The following is a 19,521-nucleotide window of genomic DNA, read 5'->3' on the forward strand; positions in this document are numbered from 1 at the left end:
GCTTGACCACTTATGTTGTTCGGGCCCAACTTCAGGAAAACTGGAATGCAAGGCCCATGTGACATCACCGTGCGAAGAAGAGTGGTGTGACCCCAAGTTTCTAAGGCGGCCCCGTTTACCACGGGTACGCTAAAATCTTCTTTGTTGCTGTGTCCATCCGCAGCTGCATTGAACAATAAGGCTGAAAATATTGACTAAAAGATTTAAAATAATCAAGCAATTGTATTCGCTTCTGTTTCCTTTTTTTTTTTTTGTGCAGATAACATGCGGCGGGACTAAACTTCAAACTATGATCTCGCGTGGAGTTGTCAGCCGGTGTAGAGATTGAACAGAAAGAAATGTGGCTGGCTGAGAAATGGTAGAGCTTCAGGAAAGATATCAGCGCTGAACACTTAGCTGGCAGTGAACGGTTCTGCAGCATTACACCAAAAGCGCTCATGGCTATCACGTCTCAGCAGTTTAAGGAAGTACTTGCTGATTCAGAAATATTACGCCAATATTGGGGCATCTTGATACAGGCGAGAAAACGGATGTTTTGGGGAACAAGCAGAATAAATTCTCTTGGCATGGCCCTGTCGGAACCTTCATGTTCATCGTCGAAGCGTAGCCTGCAAATGTGACTTACCGTGTAGCGTCCACATCAACGAGATAGACAACGATAGACTCCTGTTTTGAAATAATGAATGCCGCCTTCAAAATGCACACAGAGTTGTGAAAAGAAAACAAACGTGATTTTATTATCCATTCAAGGGCACCTTGATATCTTTGTGATTTCAGTTTAACGCCTCTTCTTTATTTACAAACGTCCTCTCACCATCGATTACCGACGACAACATGAAAACATCAACGAGGCTTAGTGTTCACTATCGGGTGCTCACAATGCATGTGCGCAAAGGACACATACATGCGCACTTAACGCACACGAACACACATACACACACAGACACGCGCAGGCACGCTGCGCAGCAATGACGACAGTTCGGTGGTCTTGCAGGAGCACCCGTCCCACGGCGCGTCAGGCACGGGGACACACTTTCGTAATAGAACAACGAAATGTCCCTTGCTATGTCAGCACATTGTCCCTGTGAACTTCATTACATCGAAGAACGCGGGAGATTCGCTTTGTCGAAAGCCCCTTCCAAGAAGAATCTCGGACGGATGATCACAGATATGGTGTTTCCCTGCTCCCCACTGGAGGCATCAGCACTCGCAGACCTCCGTCACCTGCGCAAGTCAGAAAAGAACAAAATCGCTGCAATGCTCGCTGCAAAACTGAACGCATTAAGACGTTACCTCAAGGGATTTTAGAATTCAACGAAATTAAATGAGTTGTATGCATGAAATCTGCAGGGGAAATATGACAAGTCGTTTTGCGTTAATGTTTAAAACTGTTGCGAATAAAACAATTTCCGAACGCCGGCTTCACCAAAGCACACAGCTACGAGTAGGCAGCCCAATCATGACTTTATGTATACACGCGGTGCGTCTCGCACGAGGAAGCAATTTGCCTTGTGGTACAAAAACAACACCACCGGTGGCGTTTGTTGGACCGCACAGAAGGGTGTGGGCGAAAGCAGCTGAAATCTGAAACTTCGCAGAAGACGGCGTCATCACCCAGTTATTCGCACTGTTTTGGTGCTACGAGGAAATGTCAGGCGAAGCTCTCGGCAATACAGAGATGTAGCTTGCCGGAGATGTACTTACATAGACGTATACCGGTCTGCCGGGCCGTCCAGCCCACGCGCATTGACAGGGGTGGGGGTGAGTGCAATCGCGGCCACTGCGGCTACGTGGGAACGATACGGCAAACCGGTATACGTCTACATCAGTACGTCTCCGACAAGCTAAATATCTCTATTAACATTTATATTACGTCGCAAAATTTAAATGGTAGTACAAAACCACTTGAAAACTACATGATTCATGCATTTTAATGCATGTTGATCGCCCAGTACAGAAAAAAAAATTAGAATTTAAGCTTCTCTTTAAGGACTACCAGTTTTTATCTTCTTTTTCGTCGGTGCCTATGATGTCTACAACTGCCGTCCTCATGCAGACAAGAAACAAGAACAATTCATTGGGAAGTCATGAATGAACGGGCTCAAGTTTTGTTAGTTGCCGTGAATGAAACGATTCTTTCCCTGACTTCTACAACTTTCTACTAGAAGGTGTGAGATAACCTTTCTTTTGTCATGATTTAAACAAGAATAAATCTTACTTTCATTCATTGGTACACCGCTGGACGTCACGCAAGAAATGGCTATTAAAGTAACCGAATGCCAAGAGAATATAAGTGAGCCTACGCTCAGCCAGCGATCGATTATCGAACGTTAGCTGTAGAAATCTACTCTGTTTCTTCCGTTGTTGCATGAACTGATATATCAATGCTGCAACCTACTTGGTTTATTTCGGACTACATCGTATATATATCCGAAATGAAGGCTGCGAGCAAAAGGTATACAGCAAAGTGTACGAGAAATGAATAGTTTGATACTAACCGGAAAACCCAGTAACAAACGGTTCGGCCTCAATGGCCACTTGAATATCCCCTGTAGCACGGTTTGGGAAAGAAAAGGTTGCCGGTGCGAAGCCATCGCGTGTATCAGGTTCTGCCTCAATTAACACGTTCGTCCTTCGTGAGCCGCCGAATTATGTGACACCAGTCCGAAACTTCTGCGCCAAACGGCTAGCCCACAAATTTTATAGAAATGGTGGGTCTAAGCTGTCGGATCTCGATGCATGCTAGACACATATATATGCCGGAACGAAAGTGCAGGTCTGAATTCCAACGCTCGAGCATCGCCGCTACGCCTACGTAGTTGCAACAACGCCTAGTCACGCATAGTCAGGTGTACGTATAATCCCGTGCTATGGTGTCACCTTGGTCACGTGGTATGGTACCAAGTTGTTCGCGCGGTGAAAATATACGTTGTTTCTATGTAACGACCACGCTGGGTTGTCATTTTAAAACTATAGTTCCCATGATAATGGATTGCAGAACATGACGTTGAGGAACGTAATTAGGAGAGCTCACGCTCCAAAACCGCATGTGTTTTCTACAGAATTACTGTGGCGCAAGGGCACGAAGTTTCTGGCTTATTTATAGCCTGAAGTTGAATTTCTAAACGGCCTAAAAGTTGCCTACAGGTACTAGCGTACTAGTGCGGATGACAAGTTCAACCCTCAAAAGATTTCTGAGAGCATTATTGGACGCATTTCAAAATTTAGCTGCATCGTTCTGTTGCCAGCATGACAACGTGAACCCTGGCACTGCTTAGTAAAGGAAAGTTACACGTGGGAAAGTATAGAAGCACAATAATATGTGTACAAAAATAAAAAGATTTCAAGCCCCTGCTACCTTTGGGATTCGAAGTGAGGTTCAAGATAGCTTAATTAAACTAACAATTTCGTGACGCCGATTTTCATCCACAGCAAACTTGCAGACTGCCACTATTCTATGTTACAGATTTTACAATTTTTTTAGTACGTTTCACTTACTAATCAATGGCTTCCGTTATTGTTCAGAAGATGAACACCAAGAGTTGAGAATGCGCGGCAACTTTGGAGATTTTTTTTATTTGACACCCCTACTTGAAATACCTGCCTTACCTCACAACCGAAAACAAGGTACTTACTCGTCGCCATTCTCGTCCTCCTCCGTTTGCGGTGAAGTGAATGCAATGTCACCATTAAAATGACGTGGGCATTTAAGTCCTTTGAATACACATTGCCTGTGCCTGTCTCTTATTTATTTCTAATGCTCTCAGATTAACCTGTGCTGCACAATAATCTGCACTACTGCATTTCAGGACGAGAGTAATTCTTTTACAGTGGAACCTGTTCTACACAGGAATCTACACCCTCATACCGGGGTATTTTTTTACACAGTGGCAGCTTCTGGTTGTGCTTCTGCAGTCATCTTATGCCAGCGTGGCAAAGGTGGGCTTATGTATCGAACACATGTATCGAATCTTATGTATCGAACACAAGGATAATCCATTTCATGCATTACTTGCAGGCACGTTTCCCACACCAATACTATGTGCAACCTGCGCATCTTGCCACCCGAATGGACAGGTGCAAAGAAATGAGTGGACATTAAAAAACGGGAATGGGAAAGTCAAAACAAAATGAAACTGTGCATTTGTTGAGGTGAAATTATAGCATTCGAGCTATTATCGAAGTTCATGGCGGTGAACCTGGCCCAACGTTCTAAGTCGTTTAAGCAACGCATTTATTTTCGCCTGATCACTGACATTGGCAGCCACAGTGTGGCAGTCGCTCACCTTTCACAAAAGAGAGTTTGCTTATCTCGCGGTCACACTCGGCTTCGGACACTTCGTGCAGGTCGTCCTCTTCCGGCTTTAGACAACGCTGGGGCGAGTGTTCGCTGTCGCTGCCGCTTCCACTATAAGGCGGTCTGCAACGAAGTGGAGCAAACAATAGGATAAGCCCTGCAGTTAGTGAATCACTAAGCGTTTAGGAGAAAGCAGGCAATATATAATATGTTTTACTAGTGCTAATGTATAGCCAATGGACTGCAAATAAAAACAATAAACGGCTCGGATATTCGTATCATGTGCACAATGTTCATATAGATGAACTTTACATCCGCACTTACCAGTTACAATGCATGGCTAGTGTGCGGCTTAGCGTAACATCCTCTGCGCGGCTAAGACCGCTACCTCAAGCATAACTTTAATTCAGCCCCTACTAACACGAAGCTAGCGCTTTACAAAACCATAATTCGCTCGCAAGTAGAATATCCATCGGGAATATGGGGCCAGGCGTTTAAGTTCTTACAAACCACCCAGAAAACATTCAGAACAAGTAAGCACGTTTCATTTGATTAAACTTTCATCGCACTAGCAGCGTGATTTCCATGGAATCGAACCCAGGCTTATCACTTCTAGCAACACGCCACAGACGTGCGCACCTGTACTTTTTTCACAAAACATTTTATCACAGAATACTGCATGATGAATTGCTCGTACAACCTTGCTACATATCTTCACTCCTTGATCACGCGCAAAAGTCGGCCTAACTTCTTGTAACACCAAACTATTTTCTGATTCGTTTATACCTCGTACATCTGTCGACTGGAACTATCTGCCTTCTTCAGTGGCAACAATTGAAGGGTTATCGTTGTTCCAGTCATCGGTGTTCAATGCTGTGCAATAATGCCTAGTGTAAGAGTGCCTTAAGCTGTAATGTAATTATGCTTTTGCAGTAGTTATGACCATGATCTTCTTGGTTTTTTGTGTTCCCCACATTTTCCAAATGTTATTGTTGCAATCCCCACTCCCGTCTGCAATGTTTCACCCTGAGGGTACCAATAAAGTAAAATTAGAATAGAATAAAAAACCACTGAACATTGTGCTAGCGCAAAACATAAAACGGACGTGACAGCTGCCGAGCAGCGCTTCAGTAGCCATGCAGAGTTCCAGGAGAGCAATATGTATGTCCACAAAGTGTGGCTTGAGGCCCTGTTTTACGTTCGCCTGAGATAATCCCCATTGGCTGCAGAAACACAACCACCGAATTCGCTGAGTCGTGAAGGTCCGGTGTGGCATACTTGAGGGCAAAATCACTGGCCCTTAATTCTTTGCAGAAAATCTAAATGTAAAGAAGAATTTCGCGAGACCTTCTTGCTGGCGTCATCAACAGTTTTACCTCCAGCTTACGTCTCAATAAAACACGATTAGTCTGGGTCCAACCGTAAAGTGCCCCAAAGCCTTTCGCCTTCAATGCAAAAAATGAGTTCGAAAGCAGCTGTCCACGGCATTAGACTGAACGCGAAAGTGAATGTGGCTGCCAAAATTCTCTGATCTGTTTCCACTGTACTAATTTTTGGGGATATGTTAAAGGCCGCGCTTACGCAGCTGATCCCACTGACTGTCATCGACATGAAGAGCAGAGTGGTTGAAGCCTGTAGCAGCATCAGCATAGCATTGCTGCACATGGTCGTCGATTGTAGCAATAGCGGCTCATATGGGTTGCGATGGAAGGCAAGCATTTGGAACTGTTTTAAAACCTTGATAATTTTATAAATCCCTTAAGTCCAAGTTGAGTAAGATATCTCATCGCTTACAACTAATATTTTAAATAGTGCTATCTTTGAAGCAAATCTGTAAACATTTTGGGTGTTTTGTTTGTATATAGGCAATGAACTTGTACAGTACTTGTTTTGTTGACCTTTTAGGGCGAAAGCATTTAATGGCTCATCGCTGTCGTCAGCAAAATTGGCGTTTTTGCGACGGCTCTGATCAACGCCACTCGTCTCTCGCTCCTGGTATGACGCCTGAGATCATAGCGCGTAGCGCCTCTCGTGGGAGGAGCGCGTCGCGCTGTGGCTACCGGCCGCCGCTACGTGACGATCTCAAATTGGTAGCCCGTCTCTCACCCTGATATGACGTCAGAGGTCATTCTAAAGGTCAAACGTGGCTACCGACCGCCGTTACGCGAAAGGCCGTAATGAGCGTAGTATTGTTTTCGCAATAAAAAAATTACCAGACACTGGTGACTAAAGTGGTGAAAGTCTCGCAAGTCTCGCAAAATGGAAGCTGTTGCTTTTTAAATCATCGGACTCATTCCGCCGACTTAGGCACAAAGCAAGACAAGATTATACGGTCAGTTTTACATGCATGCTGTGCTGGGCTGCAGAAGCGAGCATAAATGTTGTTCATGTCCACCCACCGACTGGACGTCCGAGGCCTCCGGTAGTCGGAAGGCTGCGCAGTGCTGACCAGCTGCGACGAAGGCACCCACTGTTGGTGCGAGCCAAGTTCCCGCACCTGCAGCCGACCGTTGCGGCGACGCTCCAGCGTTTTCCTCCCCGTGTCACAAACCTCTGCAACCACACCCGACGGCCAACCAGGAATAAAAGAGAGAGAGAGACGGCGCACCATCCTTTCGTTAGGGTTCATGCGCCAACTTTAATCAATGAATCCGCAGAAACACATACTCTCCATCGTTTTGGAAGGCAGCTGTCGTAATAAGGGGATCACTTTTAAGTGAAATGTGCACCAAGCGCCATTTCTACTCTCCCCACTTTAAAGTTTTCTTGCTAGGATAACCATGTGCAGTTGCTCATCTTTTTTTACATTGTTGCGAAGAAATTCCCTGAGAAACTGAGAAACGTTGCTCGCTGATTACTTACGCCTATGTGTTCAAATTGTTTCGCGTGTTTGCTAGCAAAGGTAGCTGACAGAGCGGCTCGGTGAGCAGTGGGATTAATCGGCTCACAGCTGGAGAAAAAAAGGTTGCAACAAGCGGACAGTGGCAAATATCTAGTGGGACAATGGCAAAAGTTCATTCATATCTCAGTATTTTAAGGAATGAAATAATAATCCAAAATGTTCGCATATAAAGGCCATGCATCTCATCCTAAAATGTGATTTCCGAATAGTACAAACACATTTTGCAGTTTTTCAGGGAAAACGCTGCTAGCTCAAAACTGTTTAGACAACAATGAAATCAATGTCTCTGTTTTTTCTTTAGTAGAAACCCCGGTTTTTCAAGCCCCGATCCCTCGATTAATGTAAGACGTTAAAGCTAAGATGAATAGAAAAAGAAAAGACTAATTGAATTTGCGCCTATTAGAGGCAGCAGAAGGTTAGGTGGGCGGATAAAGTTAGGAGGTTTGTAGGGGTGAAGGGGATGCAGTTAGCACAGGACCCGGTTAATTGGAGGAATGTGGGAGAGGCCTTCGCCCTACAGTGGTTATAGTCCGGCTGATGATGATATAACCCTGGTGATGATATAACTGCGCTCATAAAATCTGGTAAGTTTCGTATTACTTCCAAATATTACGTTTAAAGTTAAAATAAAAATGCGTTACAAAATGCTGCTGCCTTTGACAAAAAGTATCATTGTGAAATGTTATCTGGCACTGGATAGAACATAAGATTTGACCTTGAAACGTAGGCAAGTCATCCCAATAATTATAATAAAAGAGAAATCAGCCGGTAACTTTAAAAGTGCTGTTAGGAAAAGGAGCATTTTATGACTTCTGTATTGCGTCGGTTCCTAGCGTTTCATTACGCGGAGTCATGAAACAGAGCTACTGCTGAAAGACGGTGAAATTGAATTATCGGCCGGCAATTGTGCAATTTTGCACAGTGCGTCCTGGCAACATTGCAAACAAGCTGTGCAGAAAAGTCAAAAAGTGTGTGTAAATTTCGCAGACGTTTTACCATGTCGTTGCATGACGCCTTTTCTGTACAGAATCTGGTACGCCGGCCAGTGTTCGCAGTCCATTGGTCTAAAGCATCCTACGATGGTTTTCGCAGTATAAGAGAATGAAAGCAGATAAAGACCATCAGATATTTTCAGCATCGTATCTTGAAGAAGACGGTGTGGAGCATAGAAATGTGATATTTCTTCCAGTGCGTGTATCAGTTTGTGCAGAACATTCGAACTAACTTTGCAACAATATTCTGAATTTGGATAGTTTATATCGAGAAGTGGTTGGCGTAATACGTGGTCCACTAACGAGTACAAAGTGCACGAAACGCCATGTCTAAATGCAGTTTACATATTACATGGTTTGCTAACAAGTACAAAGAGCAAAAAAACCCATAGTTAAAGTTCTTTCGTGTGAAACAAATCACATTCTCGTAGTATGTCACACACCCTCATTTTGAACATTATTTATGAAAGAAATAAAAGTACTCCAGCCGCGTTAGGGACAGATCACCTGCTCGAAGATTGTGCTAGGCATAAGCTAAGTGTAGAACCAGTTCAATTTTTCTCCTGGCGAACTATGCGCACACGGGTATCCCGAGGGGAAGTCCCTTTTATAACAGACCTTAAAGCATGTCTAAAAATTCAATTCTAATTGAAATGAATGAAAAGTTTTGTCAGCAAATCTGCCTATGCTTTCACGGTTTGCCATCTAGAGCCGGTATCACGAACTTCTGTGAGTTCACAGCCGTGTTTAAGGTTCTTGGGCATCAAATGAATAAATAAGTGCTAATTTCGAGGATTTATTTTAAACAGAGAGCGTTGAGTTATTGAAACACTAAATTTGCAGTGAGTTGCAAGAAAACTGCAGCCGAAACTTAAAAACATTGTTAGTTTAGGTTTTGAACCACATAAACACTTTACTGTGCTTCCCTTCTCAAAAGGCAATATTTGTTTACGCGAAGGATATATTAAGCTTGGCTGATATTTGTGTCCTATGCCACAGCGCTCCAACATTCCCACTAGTGCATGAAACCGAATACCATATTTCAATAATGAAATAAAAATCACTCTGAGAGTAGGAAGTTTTTATTTGGTAATAATCGAGTCCAAGTTCATAATGTTTTTAATTGCGACATTCCTGCTGATCCTATCACTTGGTGGTGACAATGCCGAAGGCAACAGAGGAAGAGAATGATGCGGTATTGAACAAAATCTGTATCGGGCGTACTGTGGCCTCAAACGAATTACCGTAGAAGTCCGGCCATCTCTTAAACACCATCAACACGATATTCGTAGAAAAAGTGAAATGGGGACCAAAGAAAAAATTGATAAATTACAAAATATGCATTTTTGTTCACAAGAAGTGTGGCTTGACAAGATATATACACAGATTTAATTACGACATGTGATTTTGCACGCACGTCGCATAAAACAACTTTTTGGTTCTCGCGAAATCCACTGCTTGCGTCGCACAAGTATTGCCCCAGAACTGCTCCATTTCGCACATTTGTTAGCTCGACGATTCTTTGCTCGACCATCTTGTGTCCTAGGGTTCGTGAACATTCGAGAGGATTCGTGAACAAAACAGCTTCTTTTTGCTTATCTGTTCTTATGGGTTTTTGTTACTGTCACTTAGGCTAAATGGGGTAGGGGCGTGTTTTTAGCTATTTGCAAGGACACCGGTTCACGCTTCCTATGGATGGGCGATGTTTCGACGGTTTTAATACAAGGGTAATTTTGTATATAGGAGGCTTGAGGCTGTTCTAAATACCTTTGAGAGCTATACCTTGGTGTTTCCTTTATGTCTTTAAATTCAGAGGTACCGAATTCGACGGTCATTGGCAGTTAGACTACTGTCGAGCATGCTTGCTGCTATCGCCGCCGCAGAGTTATTTACTGTAATATCCTGAGTGGTCACTTGTAAACGAGTCATCTCCCAATATTGAAGCGTGCTGTTTCATGTGGCTCAAATCATATACCTCGGTGCATCTCACGCTGAAGAGAAAGTGATAATGCCGCACCCAGGCAACGCTGAGCGCGAAAAAGGACACAATATGTTCGCGGCATTATCTCAATTTTTCGGTGTGTTCAACTGCAAGGTCATCTGCCGATGGGTGTTGATAGTAACAAGTAAAGTTGACAGTTATAACAAAAGGCTAGAGCTCTGAATATAGGTCGCCACTGAGGGATTACAGTATAGCATTAGCATGTTTTTTTTTTTTAAACATACAGCTATTTAGTGCATTAATATCAGCCGCGATCTGTTCACATATAATGTCAACTATGCCAGGTCTACATTTATGACATTTTTTTTCCTCTTTTTGCACAGAAGAAGTTAGATGAGTGGTTGAACTTGGAAACTAGCTCCCTCTCTGTCTTTTTTTTTAATATTTTGCCCAACTGACTAAAACAATATAGGACTTTCGACAATAGGCCATGCCCCAACCCTTCTACTAAGAGTTTTATCACGCTGCGATACAATTCATAATTAGCGTTATTTTCCATCCTTGCATATTCACGATGCACGATTTTTCCTCAAGGATCTCTTCAAGCATATTGGAGTAGGTTTATTTGAAAATTAATTTTGTGCTCGAGCATAAACGAAGTTTAGATTCGGCTACAGCAGTTAGACGCGAGCTAGGAGCAGATGAATGTGCACCATTCAAAGCGTCACGACGAAAGGTGAAGTAAAGCAGTTGTCTGGTATAGTATTTTTGCAATAGACTAAACGTAGGGCATCAAAGAACTTACTAGAAGACTCGTGGCCATGGACTCTGAGTTAGGAAAATAACTATTAGTGATGTTTCTTCACCTCAGTAAAGGCGCAACAAATACACATCTGCGCCCCAATCTACATATAACGCAGTGCCGCAGCATTCTGATCTCTTGTCTTTTTAGGCAGCGCTGTCACATCGTACAGCAAAAGGAAATGGTGCTCTGTCTTCAAGGACGATAGCTATATTTTGGGCTGCTAGACTTCTATTATGTTTTAGATTATTATATGTTTAAATTATTTATTTTATTATGTTTTAGATGTTTTAGGGAGTCAAATATATTGAGTGCATATGGCAACGCATAGTGCTAATGTGGCACTATATATAGTAGGCCAAAAAGTCCTAGACGCGATAAGCCCAATGTATCAGAATATCTTTGACAATAGTTTAACTAGTTTGAAATTTCACTGGCGTTGTTGGTTGGTTGGTTTGTGGGGTTTAACGTCCCAAAGCGACTCAGGCTATGAGAGACGCCGTAGTGGCGTCACTGGCGTTGTGGGCTGACAGTAAAACAGAGGCAACATGACAGGTAGAATAGAAATAGTTACCGGACGAAGAGCAGTACTGAGTGAAAACGTTTGAACAGTGTTGCACATTATCTCAATTATCATGCATCATTAATGAAAAATGAACGCGCTATAATACAAAATATGTGTAATTACCTACCTACTCAGTTATTCTACTCAAGGTAGCATGGCCATTTGATTGCATACGTTTTTTGCAGGCGACTAAACCAGGCATGAATTTAGTGGCCTTATTTTCCTAAAAAAATCTGGCCTTTTCGTGTTCATAGCCGAAACATCCCTTTCTACGAAACGGGATAAAGCATGTATAGTATTTGATTTAGGGCATCGTGCAAAATGGGTGCTTGTTTTCTATATCAGTGCTCAAAATAGAACAGCTAATCGGTTGCCAGTTGCTTTGTGCGTTGCTTGAGTCAGACACACCTGAGAGACGGAGTTGCTTTTGCTCAACGAAGGTCACGACAAGCGTCGGTCTGAGGCTGTAGCTGTGGTGGGAGCCGCGCACGAAACAGAGAAAAAGAGAGCCAATACAACGGGTAGACAGAGGCCACGACACACATGTCAAGATCTAAAAAGAAAATATTAAACGACAATACGGGATTTGCAACCAATTTCCAGCATTCTTAATCGGTTTTTCTAATATGGCTTCTGAGTCGCGACACCCAAACGCATAGAGGGCATTAACAGTAAACCAGCACCTCATCCGGCAGGCATGCGAGAGAAAAGGGAATATCATGTATTGTTACCATTATCATGGGCCCAGTTAATTACGTTGATATATTTAAATACGAACAAACTAATGAACGTTGTCGACTCATTTAAATTTTATAATAACCCAGAGGTCAAAGCAAAATTTAATATATTAGATCCTAAAAAAAAATGCAAAGAAGGCATCAGAAAGGAATAATTACTCGAGGTTATTCTGTGGCTTTCATATCTAAGAGCACTTTTTGTGCTATTAGAATGACCTATGCAACAGCCTAATAACTTTCGCAACCCTATACAAGTTTTGTTGCTACAAATGTGAGCAACTATGTTGGCATTTTTGGCTTTGAAGAGCCCAGAAGGCTTGGAAAGACTGTACAGCGTAGCGGTCTTCGTCGATGTTCATGCCCTCACAGAGAAACACAACAAAATAGTCTTGATAGAAACGAAATTTGAAGTGCTTATCGCAATATATTAGCGAGCTTACACTAAGCCCTTTTGATAGCAACGCGGCAGCCCTCTTGCTTAGCACCGCAGCTGCAAAAATTATTTTAGAATTCCTATTCAAATTCTTAAACTGTGATCCCGGCCTCTAAATTCGTGACGTCCTGATCGCTTATGAAGCGCATGCCTTAAAACACACTTACAAAATCCCTGCTAAAATGAAGATGTCACAAAACAATACGCACTTACGGGGCACCTGATAGAGGTTGGCAGCTGGCACCGGAGTGGGAATCACACGCTTCACTTTGGAGTAGGTCTCTTCGTCACCAGGAGGCTGCGTGCAGAACAATTTGTAAGTTTGCGCAGAAATTCTGCACTAGTATAGGCTGTCATCGAAATCTATTTGGGGTATATGAACGCTGCAGAGAAATAAAAAGCCGTCCAACTCTTTGCCGCAAGTGTTCCAAATAGTTACTCATCTTAAAATGCTTGCTCCTAAAGTCTGTAATATTTGAAAAGATCCCACTTTCTGCTCAGTCACAATGATATTAAGGAACATAAGCGCAGTGCTTTACGAGACTCAAATCTATCAGTATTGTACTAGTCCCAGGCTTTTAGCTACAATTCTTGTAAAAATAAATTTGCCAGTTCACAATCAATTCACAAGCAATATAACTATGCCTACGGCCTAAAATCGCTCACAGAGTACTACAAAGAACATGTAAAGCATCGTATTGTACTTCTACAATTCTTTTTTATATAGAAAAGTAAGTACAATATCAGATCTGAGGCTACCATTGTTCCCACTAAGGACACATAGGGGACCATAGTGAAAACATGGCAAGATAGTAATAAATTCACTATGCAGTAGACCATTCTCCCGTCCATGAATCTTCAATGTGCGCTGCAATTATGACCATTGACGCCTAACACTGTTCTCCTAACCTTCCTTCGATTTATGCTGCGATGCATTCCCGATAATGAAATCGTAAAGAACATGCCGAGAATTTCCCTAAAAGAGTCTGCCCCAAATGCATCCAATCCTGTTTTACGATGTCGTAGCATAAGCCTTAATGCTTTTTTATAGACCATTTTTCCGAAGGCACGTAGAACATAACTTGGAAAAGAAACCATTTCCGGTAAAGGGGTAACATAATGAGAGGAGAATATTGGAGCTTTACGATATTTGGCATAATTTCAGCATCAAAAAGAGCCAACCTACGCGACAAACAAATAATGACTTGCTTATCCACCTTCATGTTGTCAAAGTCACCGACTACGCGGATTTATATTGGTATACATTTCGTGCATGAAACGTTGAGGGCATGTAAGTCATCATCATGTTGCGTAATTGAAAAATCACACCGCGGTTCGTTAGGGGAGAGGATAACAAATAATATGTGCACAATAATGAGCCTAATTACGCCTAATTACAATTATAAGCTGATTGTCAGGTACCTGTGACGCCACACGACCCTGCGACCGGTAGTGATCACACGCCATTACATTCTTACTCAAACCACCTGGAATGCCAAGATCGAATCTGCAGATTAAAGGGACATTAAAGACAGGCAAAGATGGTATGAAAATCAAATAAACTACATTTGGTGACACTGTCGCCGCATATCCGGCAGCAAAAAATCGAATAATTGCTGAGATATTGTGATAAGAAGTTGAGGTTTTTTCTTGTTCCCGCCGGTCGAATTCAAACTGTGGCCTCCAACTACGTAGTTGGATTTGAGTGACGCACACTATGACGTAAACGGAGACTCCGTGATAGCTAGCGAGCCGGCGCGGCCCGCGGCGTCGCATCCCTCAAGGGCCAACTTGGCAACAGCGTACTCGCAATGACGGCCTCAGCCGAAATAAATAAAACGATGAAGATAGTAATTTACCGAGCGATGGGCCCATAAAGGAAGAAAAAAAAAACATAGAGGGCTTGCAATGCACAATACTTTACATGTTTCTCAAGCTTTCGCGCTCCTTCTTGCACTGTGTATAAACAAACAGAGCCCTCGGTCATCGCAACGCTTCCTGACATGTTTACATACAAATAAGATTTAGTTACCAGCAAAATAGTGTCCTCGCTGCTGCGCTTGTCAGTTTTGAAGCTTCGTCGCACTTTTTTCCTTCAAGGTTTGTGCTACAGCTCCGTGTTCAGCGAAAATTACGTCCACGGTAGCAGAACATGACCGAAGTGCCGGCGCCACTACATTTGCCAGCGCTGTGAAATTCCACATGTTAAAATGGATCCAGTGCACAATATAGTGCGCATAGGCATCCAGAACATTAGTTGCAAGACGTGAGAGCAGGCAGCATGCGCCGATGATCAAGAAGTTGTAATTTTTAGACCGGCAGCAGAAACACTTTATTGTAAATGGGGCCATGACATAAAAACTAGAAATATTTCCAAGGTTCTTGCGGCGCTGCGTAGCCGAGCGGTTAGCTTTTTTTTTACAAATCAATTTTTTTTTAACCTTTTGTAATGTATTTCTGGTGCTTCATTATTTTTAGTTTTTACCTTTTACCCGAGGCCCCTTTTTTCGCCGGGCGACCGGCGCAATATATCGACGCTCTCCTTGGTATGAGCGGCAAGTATGCCCCTTTTGTTTACGACGCCTGCAAATAGCACGTTGAAGGTCTTGTTGACGCAGTATACGTTGGTCAGATGTGCCATGATTTAGTGAACAATTGAATGATACTGCGTTTTTCCTTCGTTGCTTAGCATATGTATGCTTTTCGTGGCGTACCTAGCTGCAGTCAAGCGGTCAGGTCGCAGTCGAAGCGGCAACGGCGGCGATATGTTGGCGCAGAAGTGTGAACGAAGGAGTGTGTCGGCAGTAGCGGATTTCGCTCGCTCGTGCCTCCGAATGCTCAAATGGGAACCGTCAAGACGCATCTGCTGCTCCAAGCTCGTAATTCAGGCGCTGCAGGTTCAAACAAACTATCCGAGTGCGCACGAAATGCCTGAGCCGAAACGTAACCAAAACTGAAGTGGGCGCCTGTGGCGCCTCCAAGTATATTTTTGTATTTGCCTTGCAACGTTTACGTTGTTTTTCGCCGTCGTTTACGTATGATAAAAGCGTGTTATCATGTTTGAGAAAAAACGTACTACCGCATTCAAACATGCAACGTTATTCACATTTGTCAGCCTCCGGGATCCCTAGCGCGTCACGTGATTTGTAGTTGCGAGCCTCGGCTGTTTGGCTGTGGTGGCGATACCTGTATTCCTGTTATTCTTCTTTACTACCTTATAACAGCTCTGTTTTCAGTAAGAGTGGTCTTTTTGTAATCAGGAACTGGCATTCTATCGATGCAAACCCACTTTCTTTCTCTCTTTAGTGTCCCTTTAAAGGAATAAAAGACGTGCTTTCCTCCTCGTTACACCTCAGAATCACCATTCGCCCTCGGCGCGATTCCATCAATTAAAATTCCATTTTTGTTTCATGAGAAAGCCTGTTGTTGGAAATTATCCCACTCCACACACTTATCACTCAAGCTGAGGGTGCCGGTTTCCCCTGAATGGCCACGCCCATATGTCAGCATAGTGGCTTGATACGTCAAGGCACTGTCTAAAGAGAAATTTAATTATAAACCACGCTTTGACAACATTGAGGGGTGAATAGACCTAAATTCTGTATCTGTCGGTCGATCGACTCCAAAGTAAAGTCTGGAATGTCTCTACGCTTGCACTAAACCCGACCATTTATGGTTACTCCTCGTAGAAAAAAACGTGTATGTTTAACAGTGCGGGTGTGCGTGCGTGCGTACTTGAGCGATCTGTGTGTCCCTACACACAGATCGCTTGTGTTTCAAACATGCCCGCACGGTGCATGCGTCCGTGCGGGCATGTTTGACACCATCGCTTTTCTCATCTGTAATGTTTCCACTCTTGCCTAACTGAGCGACACATGGAGCAACACTGATAGCAAAAAGCAGCAATGTGCTGCGTTGTAAACACTGGAGCTGTATTATTAAGAAATGATTTTTCTAGACACTGCCCTATTTCCTGCCTTACATTTTGTCAGACCTTGCATATTGGAACATTTTTAGGTCGATCATGCGTACCAAATTCATATGTTAGAAGAGCGAAATAACGCAACAGGGAAGACATGTTTTTCAATATTTAGGTCCAGTTGCCTTTTTTTTATACGTGTTTCTTGCGCCTTTGTAATGAAGGCTAGCGAATATATTTATACAACTCTTAATTCTTGACGTTAAAAATACGCACTAAGTTCAACAGAACACTTTTGTGAGCTTCGCAATTCGAAGGTAACAGCAGATGATATAAAAATAAAAGTCACATCTGGCTTCACCGCATCTGTTAAGGTTTTCTTCAAAGTAGGCGTGAGAACTTTCGAAATCCCCATCCCCCAGCAACTTCCTCTCCCCACTGTGAGCAAATTTACTTCTGAACCCAACATGAGATAAAAAGAATCCGCCCAAATATATTTTATGCATTATTCCACTCCTATGGTCCCCGCGCAAGATGTGCAGCTGTCATGAGTGGTAAAAGAAGGCAACAAAAAAAAGGGCGGCATTACATCTGAATTATTCAGTGAAAATGGAAAAAATAAAGTCAAAGTTGAGAGGGAGGAAACGCGCGAGCCTAAAACAAATGCAGACCACGCATGTCAAGAGCAGGTGCGAGCGTGGGCGTGTGCTTTAGTCTGCTGCTGTTCCTGGTTCTAATATTATACCGCATTCGCAGAGTCTGAATTCCTCCTGTTTTTTCACCTTGTTTTCAACCAGCTAAGAGCTGGAACGCGCGATGTGCGCGTGTGCGCATTGCTCTGATAAAAAGAAAATCGTGAAAATTACTTGTAATGCTTAGCTTAGGAAGGAAAGAAGCCAACAGTCGGCGAGGCCAAGGACAGCATTGGGGATTGCGCTTTATGTCTTTTTTTTTTATTTTTTACTTGGGTAAGGACATAAATTAGTGATGTAATCTGTTTAGGGGAAAGATAGTTAAACACAAAGTAGAAGGAAAAACAACGTGCCGATGGTGGGAACTGAACCCACGACCTCCGAATATCGCGTCCGGTGCTCTCCCAACTGAGCTACATCGGCCGCTGTCCCCCCTGCTACTTTCTTGGGTATTAATGTTCTCTGTATACGAACCTTGAGAGTGTTCACCAGCGCCACCCTCAACCTTAGCGGTGGACGTGGAACGCCCTGTGTAACCGCCAGCGTCACGTAGAACGTGATCATTAGCGATGGTGAAAGCTGTGCTAGAACCCTTTTACGCTACCTATGGCTTCAAGACTGCCAGAACCGAGACCCCCGTAAGCTACAAGCAGAGAAATGAAGGGGAAATGAGGGTGCTCGTTATAATACATAAAGGAATGTATTATAACGAGCACCCTCATTTCCCCTTCATTTATCTGCTTGTAGCTTAGGGATGTTTGCTAAAGTTGAAATGCTTGATCTTTGGACGCAAATAGTTGAAAAATATTTTCAGCATTATCCAAACATAGCCAGCATATTTCTAGGCATATTTCAAAACGTTAAGGGCATGGAATCATACCCAATTAGCCAACACGCCAGCCCCGGATATTTAGGTTTGCCTTTGTTTGTGGGGTTTAACGCCCCAAAGTGACTCAGGCTATGAGAGACGCCGTAGTGGAGGACTCCGGAAATTTCGACCACCTAGGGTTCTTTAACGTGCACTGGCATCGCACAGCACATGATGCCCCAGATATTTAGTGCGGTAGCCTAGCTCGGCGCAGTTTTGTCTAAACTCGGGACAACTTCTGCGCAAAGACTCGGTATACTTATCAAACCCAGACATATTTCTGTATTGTCATACATTCTTTGGTTGGTTGGTTTGTTGGTTTGTTGGGTTTAACGTCCCAAAGCGACTCAGGCTATGAGAGACGCCGTAGTGGAGGACTCCGGAAATTTCGACCACCTGGGGTTCTTTAACGTGCACTGACATCGCACAGCACACGGGCGCCTTGCTTTTCGCCTCCATCGAAAGGCGGCCGCCGAGGCCGGGATTCGATCCCGCGTCCTTGGAAACAGTAGTCGAGCGCCGTAACCACTGCGCCACCCCGGCGGGGCATACATTCTTTCAATGTATTTCAATGTAAGCTAATTAGCACCATACAATTACAGAAATGCGTTACATTTTGTTGTAGCCAATACATATTGTCACGACTCAAGCCACAGGGAGCCGTGAAGGTACACGTAGCCGAGGACCCGAGAATAAGGCTTCTAGTTCCGATCACAGAGTCCAGCACCAGCGCGCCTCTCGAGCCAACAAAAACACTTCGTCGTCGTCGGCACCAAGCACGGCAGTCGCGCGGCGCTAGGCACGTGGCAATATATTCAGTAAACGTCTTGACAATTTGCTCAGTTGTGCCTTCTGTGGGGAGTATAAGGCCATCGTAGGAACAAAATGGCAAGTTTGCATGCCGCGTTTCGATTCTGTGATTACCTGGCAAATCATTGCTGCCTGTTATCCTTGTGTTCCCAAGGGTTGTGGCTTTTTAGAAGGGCACCCAAGTTTTTCTTCGTCACAGTGGAGTATTTACTGCGGCATTGGGCTAATACGAGTTCCCGATTAATGTATTCGCATCTTTGTTGTTTGTTGGAGAATACCTCAGTAATCTGCGATTTGCTGATGACATTGCCTTGCTAAGCAACTCGGGGGATGAATTGCAAATAATAATTGATGACCTAGACAGGAAAAGTAGAAAGGTAGGCTTGAAAATCAATATGCAGAAGACTAAGGTAATGTTCAACAGCCTCGGGAAGGAACAGCAGTTTACATTAGTTATCGAAATACTAGAAGTAGTAGGCGAGTATGTCTACTTAGGACAGGTAGTAACCGCAGATCCGGACCATGAAAAAGAAATAACAAGAAGAATAATTTTGGGATGGAG

The 19,521-nt window shown here is 43.5% G+C and overlaps 1 protein-coding gene across 1 annotated transcript in view; it reads right to left on the reverse strand.

The window, feature by feature from the left end:
* Positions 1 to 829: 829 nt before the first annotated feature.
* Positions 830 to 19,521, reverse strand: part of LOC146193974 (cell adhesion molecule Dscam1-like) — a 640,182-nt gene continuing 621,490 nt past the window's right edge. Inside the window, exons 23-28 of the mRNA XM_084600664.1 lie at positions 12,880 to 12,968; positions 11,909 to 11,970; positions 8,196 to 8,273; positions 6,697 to 6,850; positions 4,287 to 4,420; positions 830 to 1,224 (exon numbers count right to left, since the gene is read on the reverse strand). Coding sequence (XP_084456790.1) covers positions 1,163 to 1,224; positions 4,287 to 4,420; positions 6,697 to 6,850; positions 8,196 to 8,273; positions 11,909 to 11,970; positions 12,880 to 12,968 — 579 coding nt within the window. The 3' untranslated portion in view covers positions 830 to 1,162. The remainder of the gene's footprint in view (positions 1,225 to 4,286; positions 4,421 to 6,696; positions 6,851 to 8,195; positions 8,274 to 11,908; positions 11,971 to 12,879; positions 12,969 to 19,521) is intronic.

Source organism: Amblyomma maculatum, chromosome 4, assembly GCF_055883805.1.
Source record: "Amblyomma maculatum isolate TAMU_Amacu chromosome 4, ASM5588380v1, whole genome shotgun sequence".
Taxonomy (NCBI): domain Eukaryota; kingdom Metazoa; phylum Arthropoda; class Arachnida; order Ixodida; family Ixodidae; genus Amblyomma; species Amblyomma maculatum.